Source organism: Pseudorasbora parva, chromosome 22 (assembly GCF_024679245.1).
Source record: "Pseudorasbora parva isolate DD20220531a chromosome 22, ASM2467924v1, whole genome shotgun sequence".
Classification (NCBI taxonomy): Eukaryota; Metazoa; Chordata; class Actinopteri; order Cypriniformes; family Gobionidae; genus Pseudorasbora; species Pseudorasbora parva.
Window position 1 is genome coordinate 10,541,504 of NC_090193.1, and position 19,162 is coordinate 10,560,665.

Genomic DNA, 19,162 nt, shown 5'->3' on the forward strand with positions numbered 1-19,162 from the left:
TTTCGAAACAGCGCCACCTAGTTGAGATTTTTTTAAAAAAGTGCTTATAACTTTGGGTGTGGTTGACTTATTTTCACGGGACTCATCTCCTTAGACTCCTGAATCGTTGCCGAGTCCAACGATACCACACTTGCCAGGTTTCTGCGTATGGTTTGTGCACTGTTGTAATTTAGCGCTTTAAGAAAATTAGCCGATATCTTCGAAACCACTGGTCCGATCGAGACGAAACCAGCGTCAGAAGTTCGGAAACATAGGTCGCTAGGCACAGTCGTGAGGCCAAATCTCAAAATTTTGATAGTAAGGGGTAGTAAAATCCAATCAAAGTCAGGCGTCAGGCTGAAACCCTATTGGAACTGTTCATTTCCCCATGATGCATCATTTTCCAGCTAAAACTGCTCGGGCAGACCAAACCGTAAGTCGTAGAGACTTGAAACTTTCAGGGCTGGTAGTACTCACAACCACTGCAGACGTCACCGAAGCCCGCCCCGATCGGCCTGACGGGGGCGCTACAGCGATCAAAAGTACGAAACGGCGACCAAAAGTACGAAACGGCTCATAACTCCTCAGCCGTAAGGCTTAGCCTCGAGTGTCTTATATTGCTGGAATCCTTGGCTCGAGACGGACAAAATGCATGCCCCGGATTGGCTCGGAATAGTGGGAAAAAATTCGGGTATTTCGGGTTTTTTGCAAAACCTACTTTTGCCAACTAGTCCTAGGTTTTTGGCCCAACCGGAACCAAACCAGCACAGCGAGATTCTCTGGAGTCTAATTGTCAAAAGTCATTTAAAAAAACCGGAAATTTGGGTTCCTGGACCCTAAAGGCAGCCAAAACGTTGGAAGGGGGAGTAGCCCCTTTTACTAAATTGGCTAAAACTCGTGAACGGAATGAGGTATTTTCACCAAACTCAGCACGCCTATGTAAGAGCTCATTCTGTGGCCAAGTGAAAAAGGACGTGGGGACCGGCCACTTGGTGGCGCTATAATGGTTAAAAAGGGGTCAAAATGATGTATTTCTATGGAAAATCCCATTAAAGGCCTGAAAGCGGCCCTCTTCCTGCCTGATTGGCATACAGCTTTACGAAATCACGCGTGCACATGCGTCACGTGACCCTAAAGAGGCTTGCAGACTTTTATGGCCGCCGGGGCGCTTTAACTGTTAAATTGGTGACAAAAAAATGCCCTATTATTATCCTATGCAAATTGACATTTAAATGACTAAAAATTGCCTGCTCTGCGCAGAACTTCACCAAATCGGCTGGGCATGTGCGCCGCATTATTGTAAAGACGCGTGCAAACTTTGGCGGAGATCGGGCCCTCCAACTGTTAAACTGGTGAAAAACAAATGCCCTATATTATCCTATGCAAAATGACATTTAAATGACTAAAAATTGCCTGCTTTGTGCAGAACTTCACCAAATCGGCTGAGCATGTGCGCCGCATTATTGTAAAGACGCGTGCAAACTTTGGCGGAGATCGGGCCATCAGTAGAGGCATACCAGTTTAAAAGGTAAAAAAATAAATAAATAAAAACACCCCATTTTCATGATAAATGAGCTGAAAATGCAAAAATTGACCGTTGACCTCTGCGATGCACATGTCACCAGGCTTGATAAAGTTTTAGCAACCAGCAGCTCAAAACTCAAGTGCTCAAACCCTATGGTCTATTTTTTATAGGCCTTTTTATACCCTTTTTATTGCCTTTTTATTAGGGGCCAAGCACCGAAGGTGCGGAGGCACCTATTGAAACCGTTGTCGCACTTTCTTCTTCCGCCATGGAGGTCTATGGCAGCCCATAGAACCGATTGCGGGAAAGTTGTAACGATTTGACATTCTGATAGAGGGCAGTCCCAACATTAAATACACCAATTTTGGTGTCTCCAACTCAATCCCTCTAGCGCCACCACCTGTCCAAAGTTGCACTCATGTTTATGCTAATAACTTTTGAACCTTAAGGGCTAGAAACAAAATTCTTGTTTCCTCAGATTTCTGAGCTCCTGCCAATCCGAAAGCACCCTATGACGTCATTTCCGACATTATATGTTTCCCGCCATTTTGAATTTCCCCAAAATCCTACTTTTGCGAACTCGTCCTAGACTGTTCGTCCGATTTGCATGAAAATTGAACCAGATCATCTTCAGCCAGTGTCGACAAAAAGTTATGGAATTCAAGTTGATTCGTCAAATCTTTTCCGTTAAACGCGCAAACAAATTTTACGTAGCGCTTGCGAAAACAGACGTATGGCTGTATCTCCGCAACGCTTTATCGTATTCAGACCAAACTTGGTACATGTCGGCACAAGCATGTCTTGAGGCAACCTGCTGCGTTTCGGCGCAGCGCCACCTACTGGCCCGGAGATAGGAAAAATGGCTATTTTTGCTTTTTTTTGCTGAACCGTTTGCCCAAAAATCACAAAAGTGGTCTCGTCAGATTCGAGACGTCATGCCGAGTCGACTGATGTCCAATTTTACCATGTCGGCCATTTTGGCTGTCGGCCATCTTGAATTATGTGCCAAAATGCTGTATTTTATGAACGCATGAACGGATTGTTACGAAACTCGGCATGGGTCATCACCACGATGCCCTGAAGTAGCCTGAGAAGTTTCGAAACAGCGCCACCTAGTTGAGATTTTTTTAAAAAAGTGCTTATAACTTTGGGTGTGGTTGACTTATTTTCACGGGACTCATCTCCTTAGACTCCTGAATCGTTGCCGAGTCCAACGATACCACACTTGCCAGGTTTCTGCGTATGGTTTGTGCACCGTTGTAATTTAGCGCTTTAAGAAAATTAGCCGATATCTTCGAAACCACTGGTCCGATCGAGACGAAACCAGCGTCAGAAGTTCGGAAACATAGGTCGCTAGGCACAGTCGTGAGGCCAAATCTCAAAATTTTGATAGTAAGGGGTAGTAAAATCCAATCAAAGTCAGGCGTCAGGCTGAAACCCTATTGGAACTGTTCATTTCCCCATGATGCATCATTTTCCAGCTAAAACTGCTCGGGCAGACCAAACCGTAAGTCGTAGAGACTTGAAACTTTCAGGGCTGGTAGTACTCACAACCACTGCAGACGTCACCGAAGCCCGCCCCGATCGGCCTGACGGGGGCGCTACAGCGATCAAAAGTACGAAACGGCGACCAAAAGTACGAAACGGCTCATAACTCCTCAGCCGTAAGGCTTAGCCTCGAGTGTCTTATATTGCTGGAATCCTTGGCTCGAGACGGACAAAATGCATATCTCGGATTTGCTCGCCCTTCAGGCGCCAATTTCGAGATATTTTAGGTTTTTTGTAAAACCTACTTTTGCAAATTACTCCCAGCTTATTTGACTGATCGGAACCAAACCATTGCAGAAATGTTCTCTGGAGAGAGACTATCAATAATTATAAAAAAAAAAAACATTTTGATTTATGGTTGCTAAGGGGAGCCAAAATGTTTGATGTGACAGGGACCTTATTTAATAAAATGGCTATAACTTGTGAACAGAACGAGATATTTCCACCAAATTAAGGTCACGTGTGAGTGAGATCAGTCTGAGATCACATGAAAAAAATCGCAACGATTGATCACTTGGTGGCGCTATAACAGGGGAAAAACTCATGAAACTGGCAATATACGCACCCAAACATTAGTCAGATGAAAATGGGCATTCATTGTCTTTATCCTTGGTGCCATGATAGTCTATGAGGACAATGGCGTATCACAAACAAAGCATACTTCATTGGCGCAATGCCCTGAAGGAGCCTGAGAATTTTCAAGCCAGTGTTTTTCACAGTATTCACCTCATTAGACTCCTGAATCCTTGCCGAGTCCAATAATACCAAACATTCCTGGTTTCACCTTATGGTTTGTAAAAAGGTGTACTTTAGCACCTAAAAAACCTTTGCGAATGTAGGAAACAGTTAGTCCAATTAAAACAAAACCACAATAGGAAATTCTGAATACTTACATAGGTCAATAGCTAAACAATAATGACCAAAACAAAGCCAAAATTTTGGAAGAAAAAAAAAATCCAATCAATGCAGCCCATGCTCTCAAATATATTTTGCTATAACTTTAAAAGAAAATTAGATATTTACAACAAATTTGACATATATTTATGGACCCCTTTGAGGACACCTAAAAAAGCTATGATATTATATTTTTCCTTAGTTAATTTACCCATGAATGCTCTTGCCCATCTATGATCTAAGTTTATTTGTTTATTTGGATTCCCATTAGCCAATACCTAGGCAGTGACTACTCTTCCTGAGGTCCCAAAAAGTAAAAAATACAAAACTACATTGAAGCTGCAAGAGGAATAAAAGGGTCCTCGCAACTGTGCCACCACTACCTTGTGGTTGTAGGAACACAGAGCACGGTGGGCAATATGCATTTAAGTATATAAAAATAGGAGGACTATATCAATCATTTGTATTTGCCACACTTCCTGCTACTGGGCTGTACTCTGATCAGAGGGTGGACCTGTGCCAGGACATGACCAATGCATCCCTGAAATGTCTGAAGAGAGTGTGTCAATTAAACTCTGCCCTGTAAATGCAGACTCGAAAAGACATCCTTATAAACCTGTCTCCGGCACGACAACTCTAATCTATCAAATGATCTTACGAATATCTATTCATCTAATATGACTTCTGAACTGTAATGTTGCCAGTTTAAAAGGTAAAAAATAATCATACACTGTTATACGCAAAATAATAATCATACACTGTTTGTTCGTCGGCCAGAGGAGAACTGGCACCCCGACTTAGCCTGGTTTCTCCCAAGATTTTTTTATCTCCATCCTGGCCCTGAAGGAGTTTTGGTTCCTTGCCACCGTTGCATTTGGGTTGGCTTGCTCAGTTGGGGACACCTAAATTTCAACTATATTACTGATCTGCCCGCATTGACACTACATGATAATTGAAATTAGCTGGATAACATCACCAGTTTCAACAGAGCAGTTGTACAAAATCTGTTGCATTATTTTCCTGTTAAAACTGTGAAGCTGCTTTGAAACTGGACTTGTTAAAAGTGCTATATAAATAAAGGCGACTTGACCAGCTAGTGGCACTATGAATAACTAAAATTTTGCCGAAACATCAGACTTTGTCAGGATACCACGGACATGTTCAACAAAACTCAAGATCTTTGAAATTTAACATCATTAAGTCTATTAACTATAAGACTGACCAAATATGATGTTGTTTTGGTTCAATCTTAATAAGTAGTTAATCATAATTTACTCTTGCCCACAGGTGACAATATAACTGACTAAATATTGACATGTAGACCAGCCATCAGTGCTCGGGCCCACAACAATAAAATGAAACATACAAATTCCATTAAATGTCCCTTCCTTTTAAAATTAATTTTACTTCTTAAAATATGTAATATCTAATAGTAGTTCATTCTATATTTTCATTCCGATCGAGACGAAACCAGCGCCGGAAGTTCGGAAACATAGGTCGATAGCTATACACTAATTCCCAAATGTCAAAATATTGATAGTAAGGGGTAGTAAAATCCAATCAAAGTCAGGTGTCAGTCATTTTTTACGTGTTTTTTTCATACAACTGTTTATAACTCCAAAACAAAATGAGATGTTTTCACCAAACTCGACACACATATGTATGGGCTCACTCTGAGGACATATAAAAAATGGTGGGATTGTGCCTCTTGGTGGCGCTATAATAGAACCAAACATGAAATTCCCATTGACTTCAATGCAGTATTAGGGTATAAAATGCATATGCTATACTTTACGAATGCATTAGTGTATAATTACAAAACTCAGTATGTGTCTTCCGCTCTATGTCCTGAAGGTACTCAAAAAGTTTTCGGGCAACGCCACCTTGTGGTCAAAAGTTGTAATAAAGTGTACAAAAATGCTAATAACTTTTGATTAAATTAGCCTATTGCAATGAGACTGGTTATAAATCATTCTATGGCTCATGCCGAGAACATAGATACCAATTTTTCCCATATTTGGCAAACCTCTCTCCCCTCTATCTTGTTACTGGTTAAAAACCTACTTTTTCAAACTCATCCTAGACCGTTTCTCCAATTTTCACCAAAATTAAATCGTATCGTCTCCAGACCATGTGAACAAATAATTATGGATTTCGTGTTGATAGACAAAACAGCTGTATCTCTGCAATGCTTTGACATATTGACACCAAACTTTGCATGTGTCATTGTCTCCTCAATCTGACTACACCACATCAGTTTAGTAACAGTGCCACCTATTGGTCGAAAATGATAAACCATTAAATCATTATTATTGACTGTATTTAAAATTGTACTGCTTTTTTGCCTAAAATCAACTTAATAATTCTTTAATGGCTCATTGTTGCAGTTGGTTTGACACTTCCAGCCATGCTGGCATGTCTTGTCTTCTTCTTTGCGCTTGGCCCCGACAATTGCTGCTTGCAGCTATATTTATTATTATTATTCTTCTTCCGCTCTTGAGTCTATGGCAGCCCATAGAACCGTGTGGTAAAAAGTTGTGAAATTTGGCACACAGTTAGAGGACAGTCCCATCTGTCATTATAGCCAATTTTGAGTCTCCAATTCAATCCCTCTAGCGCCACCGCCTGTCCAAAGTTGCACTTATGTTTATGCTAATAACTTTTGAACCATAAGGGCTAGAAACAAAATTCTTTTTTCCCTTGATTCCTTGGCTCAAGCCGATTCGATTGCACCCTATGACGTCATTTTCCGTCATGAAAATTTTCCCGCCATTTTGAATTTTTCAAAAAAGCTACTTTTTCGAACTCCTCCTAGGCCGTTGCTCTGATTTTCACGAAAATTGATCCAGATCATCTTCAGACCATGCCAACAAAAAGTTATTAAAATCAAGTTGATTAGTCGAATCGTTTTTGATAAATGCGCAAACAAATTTTACGTAGCAGTTGCAAAAATATTCTTAAGGCTGTATCTCTGCAATGCTTTATCGTATTCAACCCAAACTTGGTACATGTCCTCACGAGCATGACTTGAAGTGATCTGCAGCATTTCGGTGCAGTGCCACCTACTGGTCCGGAGATACAAAAAATGGCTATTTTGGCTTATAACTTCTGATGGGTTTTTCCAAAAATCATAAAAGTGGTCTTGTTAGATTCGGGACATCATGCCGAGTCGATAAATATCCAATTATCCCGTATCACCCATTTTGGGCGTCGGCCATTTTGAATTTTGTCTAAAAATGCTGTATTTTACGAATGCATTAGCATATCGTTACGCAACTTGTTATGTGTCTTCTGCACCATGCCCTGAAGGTGCTCAAAAAGTTTCGGGGCAGTGCCACCTTGTGGTCAAAATGTATAACAAAATTTACACAAAGGCTAATAAATTTTGAATAAATTAACCTATTATGATGAAACTGGTCATAATACATTCCTTGGCTACTGCTGAGAACATAGATATCAATTTTGCCATATTTGGTCAAACGTCCTCTCCTCCATCTTGTTATTAGTTAAAAACCTACTTTTTCAAACTCCTCCTAGGCCGTTTGTCCGATTTTCACCAAAATTGACTCGTATCATCTTCAGCCCATCCCGACACAAAGTTATTGATTTCACATCAATAGATTAAATTTTTTTTGTTTAACACAGCGACGAAGCTGAGGCGTGATGTCAAAATGACTCTTAAGGTTGTATCTCTGCAATGTTTTGACATATTGACAGCAAACTGTGCATGTGTCATTGTCACCTCACCCTGACCACAACACATTCATTTGGTCACAGCGCCACCTATAGGTAAAAAATGATACATTATTAATTTTTAACTTTATGTATAATTGTATATCTTTTTTGCCTCAGCTTATGTTAATAGGTCTTTAATGGTTCATTTTTACAGCTGGTCACTCCCAGCCATGCTGGCATGTCTCATTTTCTTCTTTGCGGCTGAGGCATGATGCCAAAATGACTCTTAAAGTTGTATCTCTGCAATTTTTTGACATATTGACACCAAACTGTGCATTTTTGCAGCTGGTCACTCCCAGCCATGTTGGCATGTCTTATTTTCTTCTTTGCGCTTGGCCCCGGAATTGCTGCTTGCAGCTATATTTCTAATTGTTATGCTTATGTTGTTTATTTCAATGTCACATGATCCTTCAGAAATCATTCTAATATGTTGAATTATTATCACTGTTGGAAACAGTTGTGCTGCTTAATATTTTTTGGAACTTGTAACGTTAATACCTTTTTCAGGATTCATTGATGAATAAAAAGTTAAAAAGAACCGCATTTATTTAAAATAGCAATGTTTTGTAACAATTAATTCTCTAACTTTTTAATCAATTAAACACATACTTGCTTGCTGAAAATTATTATTAATTTCTTTCCAAAAACAAGACAAATAATTACTGATCTCAGATTTTTTGATGGTAGTGTATATTGTTACTAGTTATTTATTTGTACATTATTATTATTATTATTATTACTCTTATTGTTAATCTTTTCTTTAATTAATCATCAAATAATCCTGAAAAAAATCTGTTTATTTAATTATTATTTTTAGTTTTATTTTTGTGTGTGGCAAAATTACATTTCTGAAGGATCATGTGACACAGAAGTAATGGCGGATGAAAATTCAGCTTTGCATCACAGAAATAAATAATATATTAAAGTATAGTAAAAAAGAAACCATTATTTTAAATTGTAATATTTCACAATAATATTTATCAACTGTCCATGTTATTTAGGAATGGCCTCAATAGCCCTGCAGTCAGTAGTGTGTTATGTGCATGTGTAAGGTATAAAATCAACAGTAGTGAATTAAATCTGGTTGTTTTAACTAAGATTTTTTTTCAACTACAATTAAGTTCCTTGCTGCAGGCTAAACTAATTTAGAAACTTCTCTGTTTATTTCCATTAATTCTCATATATTCCTGTTAATTCCCATGTAAAGTTTACAACTTTGAAAATTCCTGGAATAGACTTTCCATTATCCACTAGCCATTACTTGATAACTCTTCTTTTTCTGACGTGGAACATAAATTTTATTTAATGGTGCAATATTAGTGAAAAAATTATCTCTGATGATTTTAATATGTTAGCCAACATTTTGAGCCTGTAGGAATACTATACACAGACAAAGCATAATATAAAATCAACATTTTACAGTGATCATGAGTAAATCTAATAATGTGATATACACAGCTGCATTAATTAATGTGTTACCAAACGTGTTTTCCTGTTTCCCTATTGTCTTTTTTATATATTCATTTTATAATTTAGATGGAACCTCACTTTAGGAGACGGGCTGATGGCAGCCTGAATATGACAGATACAGTGGAAGCGGCAAAGGTGAAGGAGGCTAACAAAGGAAAGCCGTACACAAGACCCCTGTCCCCAGAGGTAGTGCTGGACAAGGCCAAGAAAAGCTTAAGTCTGTACCACGGAGATCTAGCTAACAGAAAACACCTGCTAGGTTTCTTTGAAATCCAGTTTGGTGTATTTCGCGGGCAAACATTTAGGTGGGTGGCTGAAAATGCCCTGGGGTATGCTGCTTACCTGGTGGCAGCTATAAAGAGGGACCCCACAGGAGGCAGCAAAGACTCCCAAGAACATGCCCACAACAAGGGGAGTTTCAGGGAGTATATCGAGCTTTTCCCTTCTGGCAGAATTGCCATTGCCATGAAGGAAGAGCAATATGCTGGGCAATCTGCTACCACCCAGCTCACTCCCCCCACACAGCACACTGGCCCCACACAAATCACTCCCCCTACCCAGCACACTGCCACCACCCATACTTCCACTGCCTCTCTCCGCTCCCTCTTGGTTGGGAAGTTGCCTACCCAGAAAAGCATGACCAAGACCGTAAAAAGGCTGATTTCCCCCGTCAAAGCCACACCTTGTAAGCAAACATTTATTTTACACTTTTCTTTTTTTGGTTTGTTATTATTTATGTTGTTGTTCAGTAGTCATGTTTATCTGTTTGTCCTGTGTTTTGTTTTGAAGCTTTGGCCCAGGCACGTGCACGGCCCTCAGCCACCCTCACACGCCCGACTGCCTCCTCTGAGGCACACACAGGACCCTCAGCCACCCTCACCCACCCGACTGCCTCCTCTGAGGCACACACAGGACCCTCAGCCACCCTCACCCGCCCGACTGCCTCCTCTGAGGCACACACAGGACCCTCAGCCACCCTCACCCGCCCGACTGCCTCCTCTGAGGCACACACAGGACCCTCAGCCACCCTCACCCGCCCGACTGCCTCCTCTGAGGCACACACAGGACCCTCAGCCACCCTCACCCGCCCCTCTGTGTCCACTGAGATAGATGACAGCACACTGCTGGCAGAGGCAAATAAGTTTGAGGAGGCACATGTGGGATGTACGTATATACTTTAAAAAATATATATTAAAGTTTCCTTTCCAGGAATAATAAAGTAAAGCAATGTGAGTTTGCACTTGTTTATTTATGTGTTTATTTCTCTTTGGGGGGTTCCAGTACGACGAGTCTGTCTTCCAGCTGGATGGATAAATACCCTGCCTGAAGTGGACCAGAGGTGGATGTCCAAGGCCCTGTTCAGGTGGTCAGCACAAGGGCATCCTGAGCTAATCTTTAGCAGGGTGGACAAACTTTGGTGGTATCCTCCACAGGTGCCACTGAAGACCAGTAAGTCTCCTCCCTTAGAGAATTACTTTGGCCATCCCCTGCTGCTCTGGATGCCACGAAAACTGTGGCAAGTGAAGCTGACCTGTCCGCATCCAGACTGTCAGAAAGACCTTCTGACCTCAGCTGGCTTGCATCAAAAGATCAGACAGGTGTTTGCCTTCGGTAAGATGTACTTTGTGGCATCTGAGTACCTGGCCTGCCGAAGATGTAAGAGGAAGGTCATCAGCTGGAGCCATGATATCGTCTCCCAGCTCGACATTGGCCACAGGGTGCAGTTCCCTTGCATTCTCACATCAAAACTTGCATGTGACATCGAGGTAGTAAGTTTGATGCGTCAGCGAGGACTGGGAAACAGCAGCAGCCAGATCCAGCGCAAGTTGCAGGAGCGTCATGCTGAGGTGTGGTTGGAAAAAACAGTCCAGTATCTGACAGATTGCAAGGGGATTGCCAGTGCTGTCACATCAAACCTGATCCTGCCTGTGACATTTGAACCTGCTCTTTCAATGCCTTCTGTCCCTAAGCACCGGTGGCTAATGCAGGTGTATGCCCAGGATGTCCTGCAAAGGCTGGACGAAATCAAGGCCACTATAACATCTCAATATGGTCGTATCTTAAAAATGGATTCTACTAAAAAAGTGGCCAGAAAACTAGCAGGACGCAGCTATGGCACCGCTACATGGGCAACCAACGTTGGAAATGAGCATGGACAGGTGATCATGTCCGTGCTCACAGCCAGTGAAGGCTTTGGTCTCGGACCAATGATTGAAGGCCTCATCAAGCGATACAGAGTGGCTGGGGTGGCTCCTCCTGAGATAATGTATGTTGACCGAGACTGCTGTGGCAACACTCTTCTGAGGAGGATGTTTGAAGAGTGGGACCAAATGACCATCCGGTTAGATATATGGCACTTCATGCGGAGATTTGCTGTGGGGTGCACCACCGACTCTCACCAGCTGTATGCAACATTTATGAGTCGCCTCAGCCACTGTATTTTCATGTGGGACCAGGACGACCTGACTGCACTTAAGAAGGCGAAGCGCGCAGAGCTGGAAGCTGACCGGAAACCATCATCCGAGGCTGATGTGCTGCGCTGTATCAGCCGTAGTGAGCTAGCCCTACATTGCAGGAGAACCACTCGTGGGACCAAGGAGACCCTGGCGCTGATTGAGAGCCATATTCAGGCCTTTGATGGAGATGCTGGTCGTGACACTCTGGGAGTACCACTAATAAATTCAGCCCGGATGAGAGAGATCTTAAAGTCCCAGCGGAAGCATGTGGCCTGCATCCAGGATCCTGTAGGTGTGCAGCTCTACATGCAGACTGGCACTGTAGTGAAGGGAGGGCACCGCCTGCCAACCTACCGCTGTGCCAGAGGTTCCACTTCGCTTGAGTCATTTCACCTACACCTTAACAGATTCATCCCAGGTAAATAATTGACTTAACTGAATTACTAAAATACTGATATGATGTAATCATATATTTTAAATAATTATGATGATTGCAAGTACAGGTATTTGTGTATTTATGCGTAACCCATTCTGTGGTCTTTTTGTTTTCAATGTACAGGTACGCTGGCAAGTGACACCTTCTTCCAGGCGTACCTTTTGGATGGACTTGCAAGGTGGAATGAGGACCGGGCTGTGGCAGCAACAACAGATGAGCAGCAGTCACATTCTTATAATCATCTTCTGCGCCATGCTGTCAATACTCTTGCAGAGGAGGTTATGGGCAAGAAAATCATCCCATATGTTGGGCCAAGAAAGTACACTGGTAGATAACTATTTGTTTTTTTTTAGTTACAATTACAGTCATGTGTACACATACAATTTTTCCACTGAGTTATAATATCCTGGTATATTATCTTATTGTCAATGTTTTAATATTTTAAAGGTGAACTTATTGGAGTGGAGTACCTTTACCAGCAAACTGGTAAAGTTCTGCAGGACTATAAGTTGGCCATTGAAGAGTCAGAGACGACTGAGGTTGGTACAGAGGTGGATGAAGATTATGCTGAACTTGAGGAGATTCACGACATCACTGTCCCCACCTTCGACACAGAACGGACACCTGCTTCTTCTTCAGAAGCATCAGTGTCTGCAGCATCATGTCCAACCCCTCCAGCAACCAGCCCCATGTCATCACTGTCTGTGGTCCCTCCATCACCAGTCCCATCGCCTGTTTTCAAGCCCATGTCATCACTGTCTGTGGTCCCTCCATCACCAGTCCCATCGTCTGTTTTCAAGCCCATGTCATCACTGTCTGTGGTCCCTCCATCACCAGTGCCATCGCCTGTTTTTAGCTCACTACACACTCATTCAAAGCCTGCACTCTCTCCTGAAGCTCATAGCTGTGAGTTTTACCAAAATATTGATAGATGTTTCAGTCACACTAACTCTAATTTAAATTTGTCATATTGAAAGACACAAATACACATTTTAACTAAATATTTACCTTTTTCATGTAGTCCCAGTGGACCAATTATCCACAGAAACTCCTCATCTACCAACATCTGAAGAGAACACTTCACATGATGTAAGTTTCTTTTTAAATGTACATTTATATGTGTTTAAACCAAACCTGGGTAATGTTGCCTATGCTTTCATGTGAATATTTGTATTCATTACTGCTATCAAAAGTTCCTAAATAATCTTTCATTTTAGGATTCTGTTGGACCTGATAATATTGAGGGGTATGGAGCCGTGCAGGACTTGGCAGAGTTTTTGGTTAGCCTTAGAGATCACCGTCTGGCCTTGACTGGAGACGAGTGCGTCAAGATCATCACCCTATGGCAAGCAATGGGGGAGTATGACAAGAACAAGACCATTTACTCACCACGTCATAAAACCACCTTAAAACAGGGACGATTCAGGGCTACAAAGAAGATTGTGGCACCAGGTGTGGAGAGCACAAAAAGGTATGTTAAATTTAGCAAACGAAGGGTATTTTTTGCATAAATATAACTGAAACTGGCTGAAATATCACCACCCATGCAGGGTGGTGACCCTAACCCCTGTTTAATCAAAGTTGTAAAATCTGACGCCTTGATGCCTAGCTTATCTTCCCGCAGCCTTACTTAGTTCAAAGTTAGTTATAACTTAAATTATTAGTTGTGAGTTATGTTTAATGCTGACTTTATGTTGCTATGTTACGTTGCTATGGATGCAGTTCCAACCATACATCAATTTTATTTAGCAAGATTTCTTAATCTTTAAAATTTCTTAATCAATAAAATCACTTTGGATCAATATTTAGTGTCAAATTATTTATCTTTTACTGTCTTTTAGTAAGTAGCCATGTAATAAGCGGGATAATGTGCAGTCTGTATTGTGAAAAATGCCATAACACAGTAACCCAGTAGTGATCTAATTTATGCATATATTTCAACATTGACCATAAAGACAACAAAAAGTAAAACAGACAGAATAGAAAAGGGGAAATAAAACAATTAAACAAAACAATAAAATAATCTTGTATTAATAATATGTATTCTGCTGTCATTTACAGGTGTTTCGTTGGGGCTCATAGTCCTGCACAGTGGCCTGACTGCAACCGAGTGGTGGAGGCCATCTTCACAAGGCTCTGTGCTCTCTACCCAAACGCGGTGCGCTGTGACGGAGTGAGGGTGTCCCGCTTCACAATGGTGGCACGAGCTTACAAGCACATCCGAGAGTGCATCATCACCAATGCTAAGGTGATGACCGAGACCACCATCCAGCTCCCAGAAGTGAACGCTGCAACAGTCACACAATGGTGAGTAAGTTAGCATTGTTACCGCTAACCCTAAACTTAAATCAAAGCAGCTGAGGGCTACACAGAGGTTTCAAGTAATTTACATGGTAGGGTTAGGCCTAAACCTTCCCTACCCCTACCCCTACCCCTACCCCTACCCCTTCCTCTACCCCTAACCCTACCCCTAACCCTTCCTCGAACCCTAACCCTTCCTCTAACCCTACCCCTTCCTCTACCCCTAACCCTAACCCTTCCTCTACCCCTACCCCTTTCTCTACCCCTAACCCTTCCTCTACCCCTAACCCTTCCTCAACCCCTACCCCTTCCTCTAACCCTAACCCTAACCCTTCCCTACCCCTACCCCTTCCTCTACCCCTAACCCTTCCTCGAACCCTAACCCTTCCTCTAACCCTAACCCTAACCCTTCCTCTACCCCTACCCCTTTCTCTACCCCTAACCCTTCCTCTACCCCTAACCCTTCCTCAACCCCTACCCCTTCCTCTAACCCTAACCCTTCCCTACCCGTAACCCTTCCTCGAACCCTAACCCTTCCTCTAACCCTACCCCTTCCTCTACCCCTAACCCTTTCTCTACCCCTAACCCTTCCTCTACCCCTAACCCTTCCTCAACCCCTACCCCTTCCTCTAACCCTAACCCTACCCCTTCCTCTACCCCTAACCCTAACCCTTCCTCTACCCCTAACCCTACCCCTTCCTCTACCCCTAACCCTTCCTCTACCCCTAACCCTTCCTCTACCCCTACCCCTTTCTCTACCCCTAACCCTTCCTCTACCCCTAACCCTAACCCTTCCTCGAACCCTAACCCTTCCTCTACCCCTAACCCTTCCTCTACCCCTACTCCTTTCTCTACCCCTAACCCTTCCTCTACCCCTAACCCTTCCTCTACCCATACCCCTACCCCTTTCTCTACCCTTACCCCTTCCTCTAACCCCCGCTCTGTCATGCTGCTGCATCATAGTTGTGAGCAAAAACTTGTTTATCACACATAATTTTGTAATAATAGCGCTTGTTTTATATTTTCCCAGGTTCAGCAGACGCTGCAAGTCACAGGAGCAGGACATTTTAAAGCAGGGAATCCAAGCCCCAGGCGCACCCATGGCAGGACCTGAGAAGCTTCCTGCAGCTATGCAGAAAGGACCAATTCTGTATTCAGCCAATCTGGCTGAGCCTCACCTGTTTGTCCTCCCACCAAACACTGCTGGGGAGGCAAAACTCAAGGGGAGGTCCCAACCTCAGACCATCTCCCAGGCTCCACCATCGCATCAAATGACACATCCTGTCATTGCACCAGCACCACCTGTCTCTCTCCCTTTCGTTCTACCATCTGTGCAGCTTCCTCCAGTGCCTGGTACCTCACAGATGATGTTCTTCAACATCCCATTTCTTTCAGCTATGCCACCATCACCTCAAACACAGACACCCAGTCAAGATGTTCCTTACTCCACTCAGCAATACCGAAAGAGAAAACAGGAGAGGGAAAACACTGGAACTGTCACAAGAAAATATGTGAGGAAGACAGATGTTATTATGTGCAAAAAGTGTAAAAAAGAGAGAAAGCCACCATCACATCTTCAGTACTTCGGCAACTGGTACTGCAAAGAGTCTGAGACTCAGTCATATAGTGAATGGAGGGCTGTGCTAGAGGAACGAGGTTATAGGAGAAAAAAAACTGGAAATGACAACCCTCCAGGTTCTTAATTTCTTATTGTATTTATTTATTTATTTATTTTTATTTGGTTAATGTTTGCATTATAGAGTAATTTACACATCTCCAACATCTGGGTGGTTTTTCATGTTTTTTTCAACATTCTTCAACAATATTTTCCCAACAGAGACCTAGAGCAGAGTAAACAAGCAGTTTACTCTGCTCTAGGTCTCTGTTGGGAAAATATTTTTTGTATAAATTTAACATATACTAAGTTTACTTTGTTATTTATGTGTGAGTTTTTTTAAATCAAAGTTACTGACTTTCACTTGGTTGGGAAATTGTCAGCTCAGGGAATGATGGGTCTCCAGTTTGCACAATAGATGGCTATTGTCTATTTTACATTTTATTTGATTACATTTCTTTGCAGTTTTTATACTAAGAGAGGTTATTAATAATTATGTATATATGTAAATTAATATTAACAGATGATAATTATTTTTAGTGTATTTGTATAATCCTTGATTTATTTATGTACCTGATTATTATTAATACTATTATTATTAATAATAACCTTTCGTTATTATTATTATTATTATTATCACCACTACTAATTGTTGTTGTAATTATAATAAAATATATAAAAAGGGTCTGGACGTATCTGTATTTCTTTATTCTTCTTCCTCTTATTATTATTGTTTACCACACCTTTTAATTTCTACACAGAATTATATGAATTTAAAATGTGTATACATTAATTTTTTTAATTTGAATGTGTAATGAATTTGTTATACATACATTTTGTTCGATGTTTTAGTAACTGAATAAACCTTCGTTCATTTAAATGTGTAGAAAAATAACATTAATCACCAATATTTGTCTTATTCTTTGCCTTCATTATCACAAAACGTTACCTCTGGATTATAAATGACGCCTACGTTCCATTTCTACGTTATTTTAGTTAATTTTATATATATTTATTACTCTGGTTTACATGATCAAAAGTTGGGGTCGAGCGGGATTCGATCCGACGATCTCCGGGTACATTTCACGGAGTTGTGGATGGCTTTGATAGACGTATATGCGCCGTCCTTGGCGCAATGGATAACGCGTCTGACTACGGATCAGAAGATTCTAGGTTCGACTCCTGGCTGGCTCGATCTGCCTCTTTTGCTTCGCTATCAGCCTACAGCAGTTTTATTAGCTTGTTTTATTAGCCCATAGTTTTTGACTATTGGTATTGGAATGGTTAGTTTTTTTTTCTTGTAAACTGACAGTCCAACCATAGGCCGTTTTGTCAGCTAGATAGCGCCTACCATACAATACCGTGCGTGCTTTCAAATGCATCGCATAAGCACTGTCACGGGGACCTTGCTTTAATGACCAGTTTATAGTATCTTTTTATGCGAACACAAGAATGGGAGAGAGCTGCACCCCCTGGGAGAGACAAATGACATCTCCCTCCATCGAGTCTGGTACAAGTGAATTCAGTAAACAATCCCTTCGGAACATTGCCATATTCTTAAAGGCGACGGTCACACACTGAATGCCAAAGGGCCTAACATAACCCTGCCCTTGTACTGGCCACACGCATGAAAAATGGCACACAAGCCTGACCGGCGTTTGCGGGCTTTCCCATATGGTCTAGCGGTCAGGATTCCTGGTTTTCACCCAGGCGTCCCGGGTTCGACTCCCGGTATGGCAAGTTTGGCTTGTCTTTGCTCCCCTTATCGAACAGCCAGAGCTTCTGTCTATTACTGAATCGCTTTTAGCCAGCAGTGGAGCTGCAGCAACATGATAGGTTGAGGTTCTTCTCTTTCCCTGCATACCTTCGATAGCTCAGCTGGTAGAGCGGAGGACTGTAGGTGGAACGTTGGCAATCCTTAGGTCGCTGGTTCGACTCCGGCTCGAAGGAGGTCACTTTTCACACTCAAACATTTTCTTGGCCGCGCTGGAGGGCAAAATGAACGTTCCCTGACCGGGAATCGAACCCGGGCCGAGGCGGTGAGAGCGCCGAATCCTAACCACTAGACCACCAGGGAAGGGCTGTTCAGCCTGTCTCCTCAAGCCTTCCTGTGGGCCTCTACCAGATTTTGCTGCAATTTCTCAAGCAAAACCGCTATGGCTAGCCTTTTCCTCTTGGAGAGGAGAGAGTCTCTGACCCTGGATCACAGTTCTTCCACTGAGAAACTGTCACATGCTCTGTGAGAACATCCTAACAACATCGCAACTTGCAATTCAATCAAAGCAGCTTGCAAAAGACAACAAGGAGAGCCCAGCCGTGCTCTCAGTGCCAAGAGGTGCCTGACTCACTCCGCTTTTTGTTTTCAGCCCTTCTTCTGCAGAGCATCTGGCGAAGGAGCTCCAGGTTGACAGAGCGCATAGCACAGAGTGTCGTCGTCTCTGAGGTATGCCTGGCTTTTTGAGCGGCCAGCCTTGCACTGTTTTAAAGTAATTTGCTACCCAGCTACGTTAGCCACGCCAGGAAGACAGAGATCCCTAACATGTGACACCTCCGTCTTCAAGCTTTTCATAGCAGACCCCTCATCGGAGCGCTTCCTTACGTTGGCTCCAGGCCTGTTAATGGCATGAGAAAAAGTTGATGTTGCGACAGGCCCCGCTCCAGGCAAACACCACCAAGATGCGTGTAAACACCAGGGCGCCTCACCGGTGGGCCAGTGGCGCAATGGATAAAGCGTCTGACTACGGATCAGAAGATTCTAGGTTCGACTTCTGGCTTGCTCGATCTGCCTCTTTTGCTTCGCTGTCAGCCTACAGCAGTTTTATTAGCTTGTTTTATTAGCCCATAGTTTTTGACTATTGGTATTGGAATGGTTAGTTTTTTTTCTTGTAAACTGACAGTCCAACCATAGGTCGTTTTGTCAGCTAGATAGCGCCTACCATACAATACCGTGCGTGTTTTCAAATGCATCGCATAAGCACTGTCACGGGGACCTTGCTTTAATGACCAGTTTATAGTATCTTTTTATGCGAACACAAGAATGGGAGAGAGCTGCACCCCCTGGGAGAGACAAATGACAGCTCCCTCCATCGAGTCTGGTACAAGTGAATTCAGTAAACAATCCCTTCGGAACATTGCCATATTCTTAAAGGCGACGGTCACACACTGAATGCCAAAGGGCCTAACATAACCCTGCCCTTGTACTG

General features: G+C 42.5%; 1 protein-coding gene across 1 annotated transcript; it reads left to right on the plus strand.

Annotated features, from left to right (window-relative positions):
* The first annotated feature begins 9,240 nt into the window (after positions 1 to 9,240).
* On the plus strand, positions 9,241 to 16,047 carry LOC137058881 (uncharacterized). The gene is made up of 9 exons (XM_067432379.1): positions 9,241 to 9,836; positions 9,941 to 10,315; positions 10,433 to 12,025; positions 12,167 to 12,370; positions 12,491 to 12,949; positions 13,065 to 13,132; positions 13,261 to 13,514; positions 14,105 to 14,350; positions 15,375 to 16,047. Exons 1-9 carry the CDS (start codon positions 9,260 to 9,262, stop codon positions 16,045 to 16,047), a joined length of 4,449 nt encoding a protein of 1,482 aa, XP_067288480.1. The 5' UTR covers positions 9,241 to 9,259.
* The last annotated feature ends 3,115 nt before the right edge of the window (positions 16,048 to 19,162 follow it).

Excerpts from the sequence above, each read along its gene's own strand:
- LOC137058881 (XM_067432379.1), top strand. The coding sequence starts at position 9,260 with ATGACAGATACAGTGGAAGCGGCAAAGGTGAAGGAGGCTAACAAAGGA. Across the intron at positions 12,371-12,490 it reads TGGGCCAAGAAAGTACACTG|GTGAACTTATTGGAGTGGAG; the intron begins GTAGATAACTAT and ends AATATTTTAAAG. Across the intron at positions 13,133-13,260 it reads AAGAGAACACTTCACATGAT|GATTCTGTTGGACCTGATAA; the intron begins GTAAGTTTCTTT and ends CTTTCATTTTAG.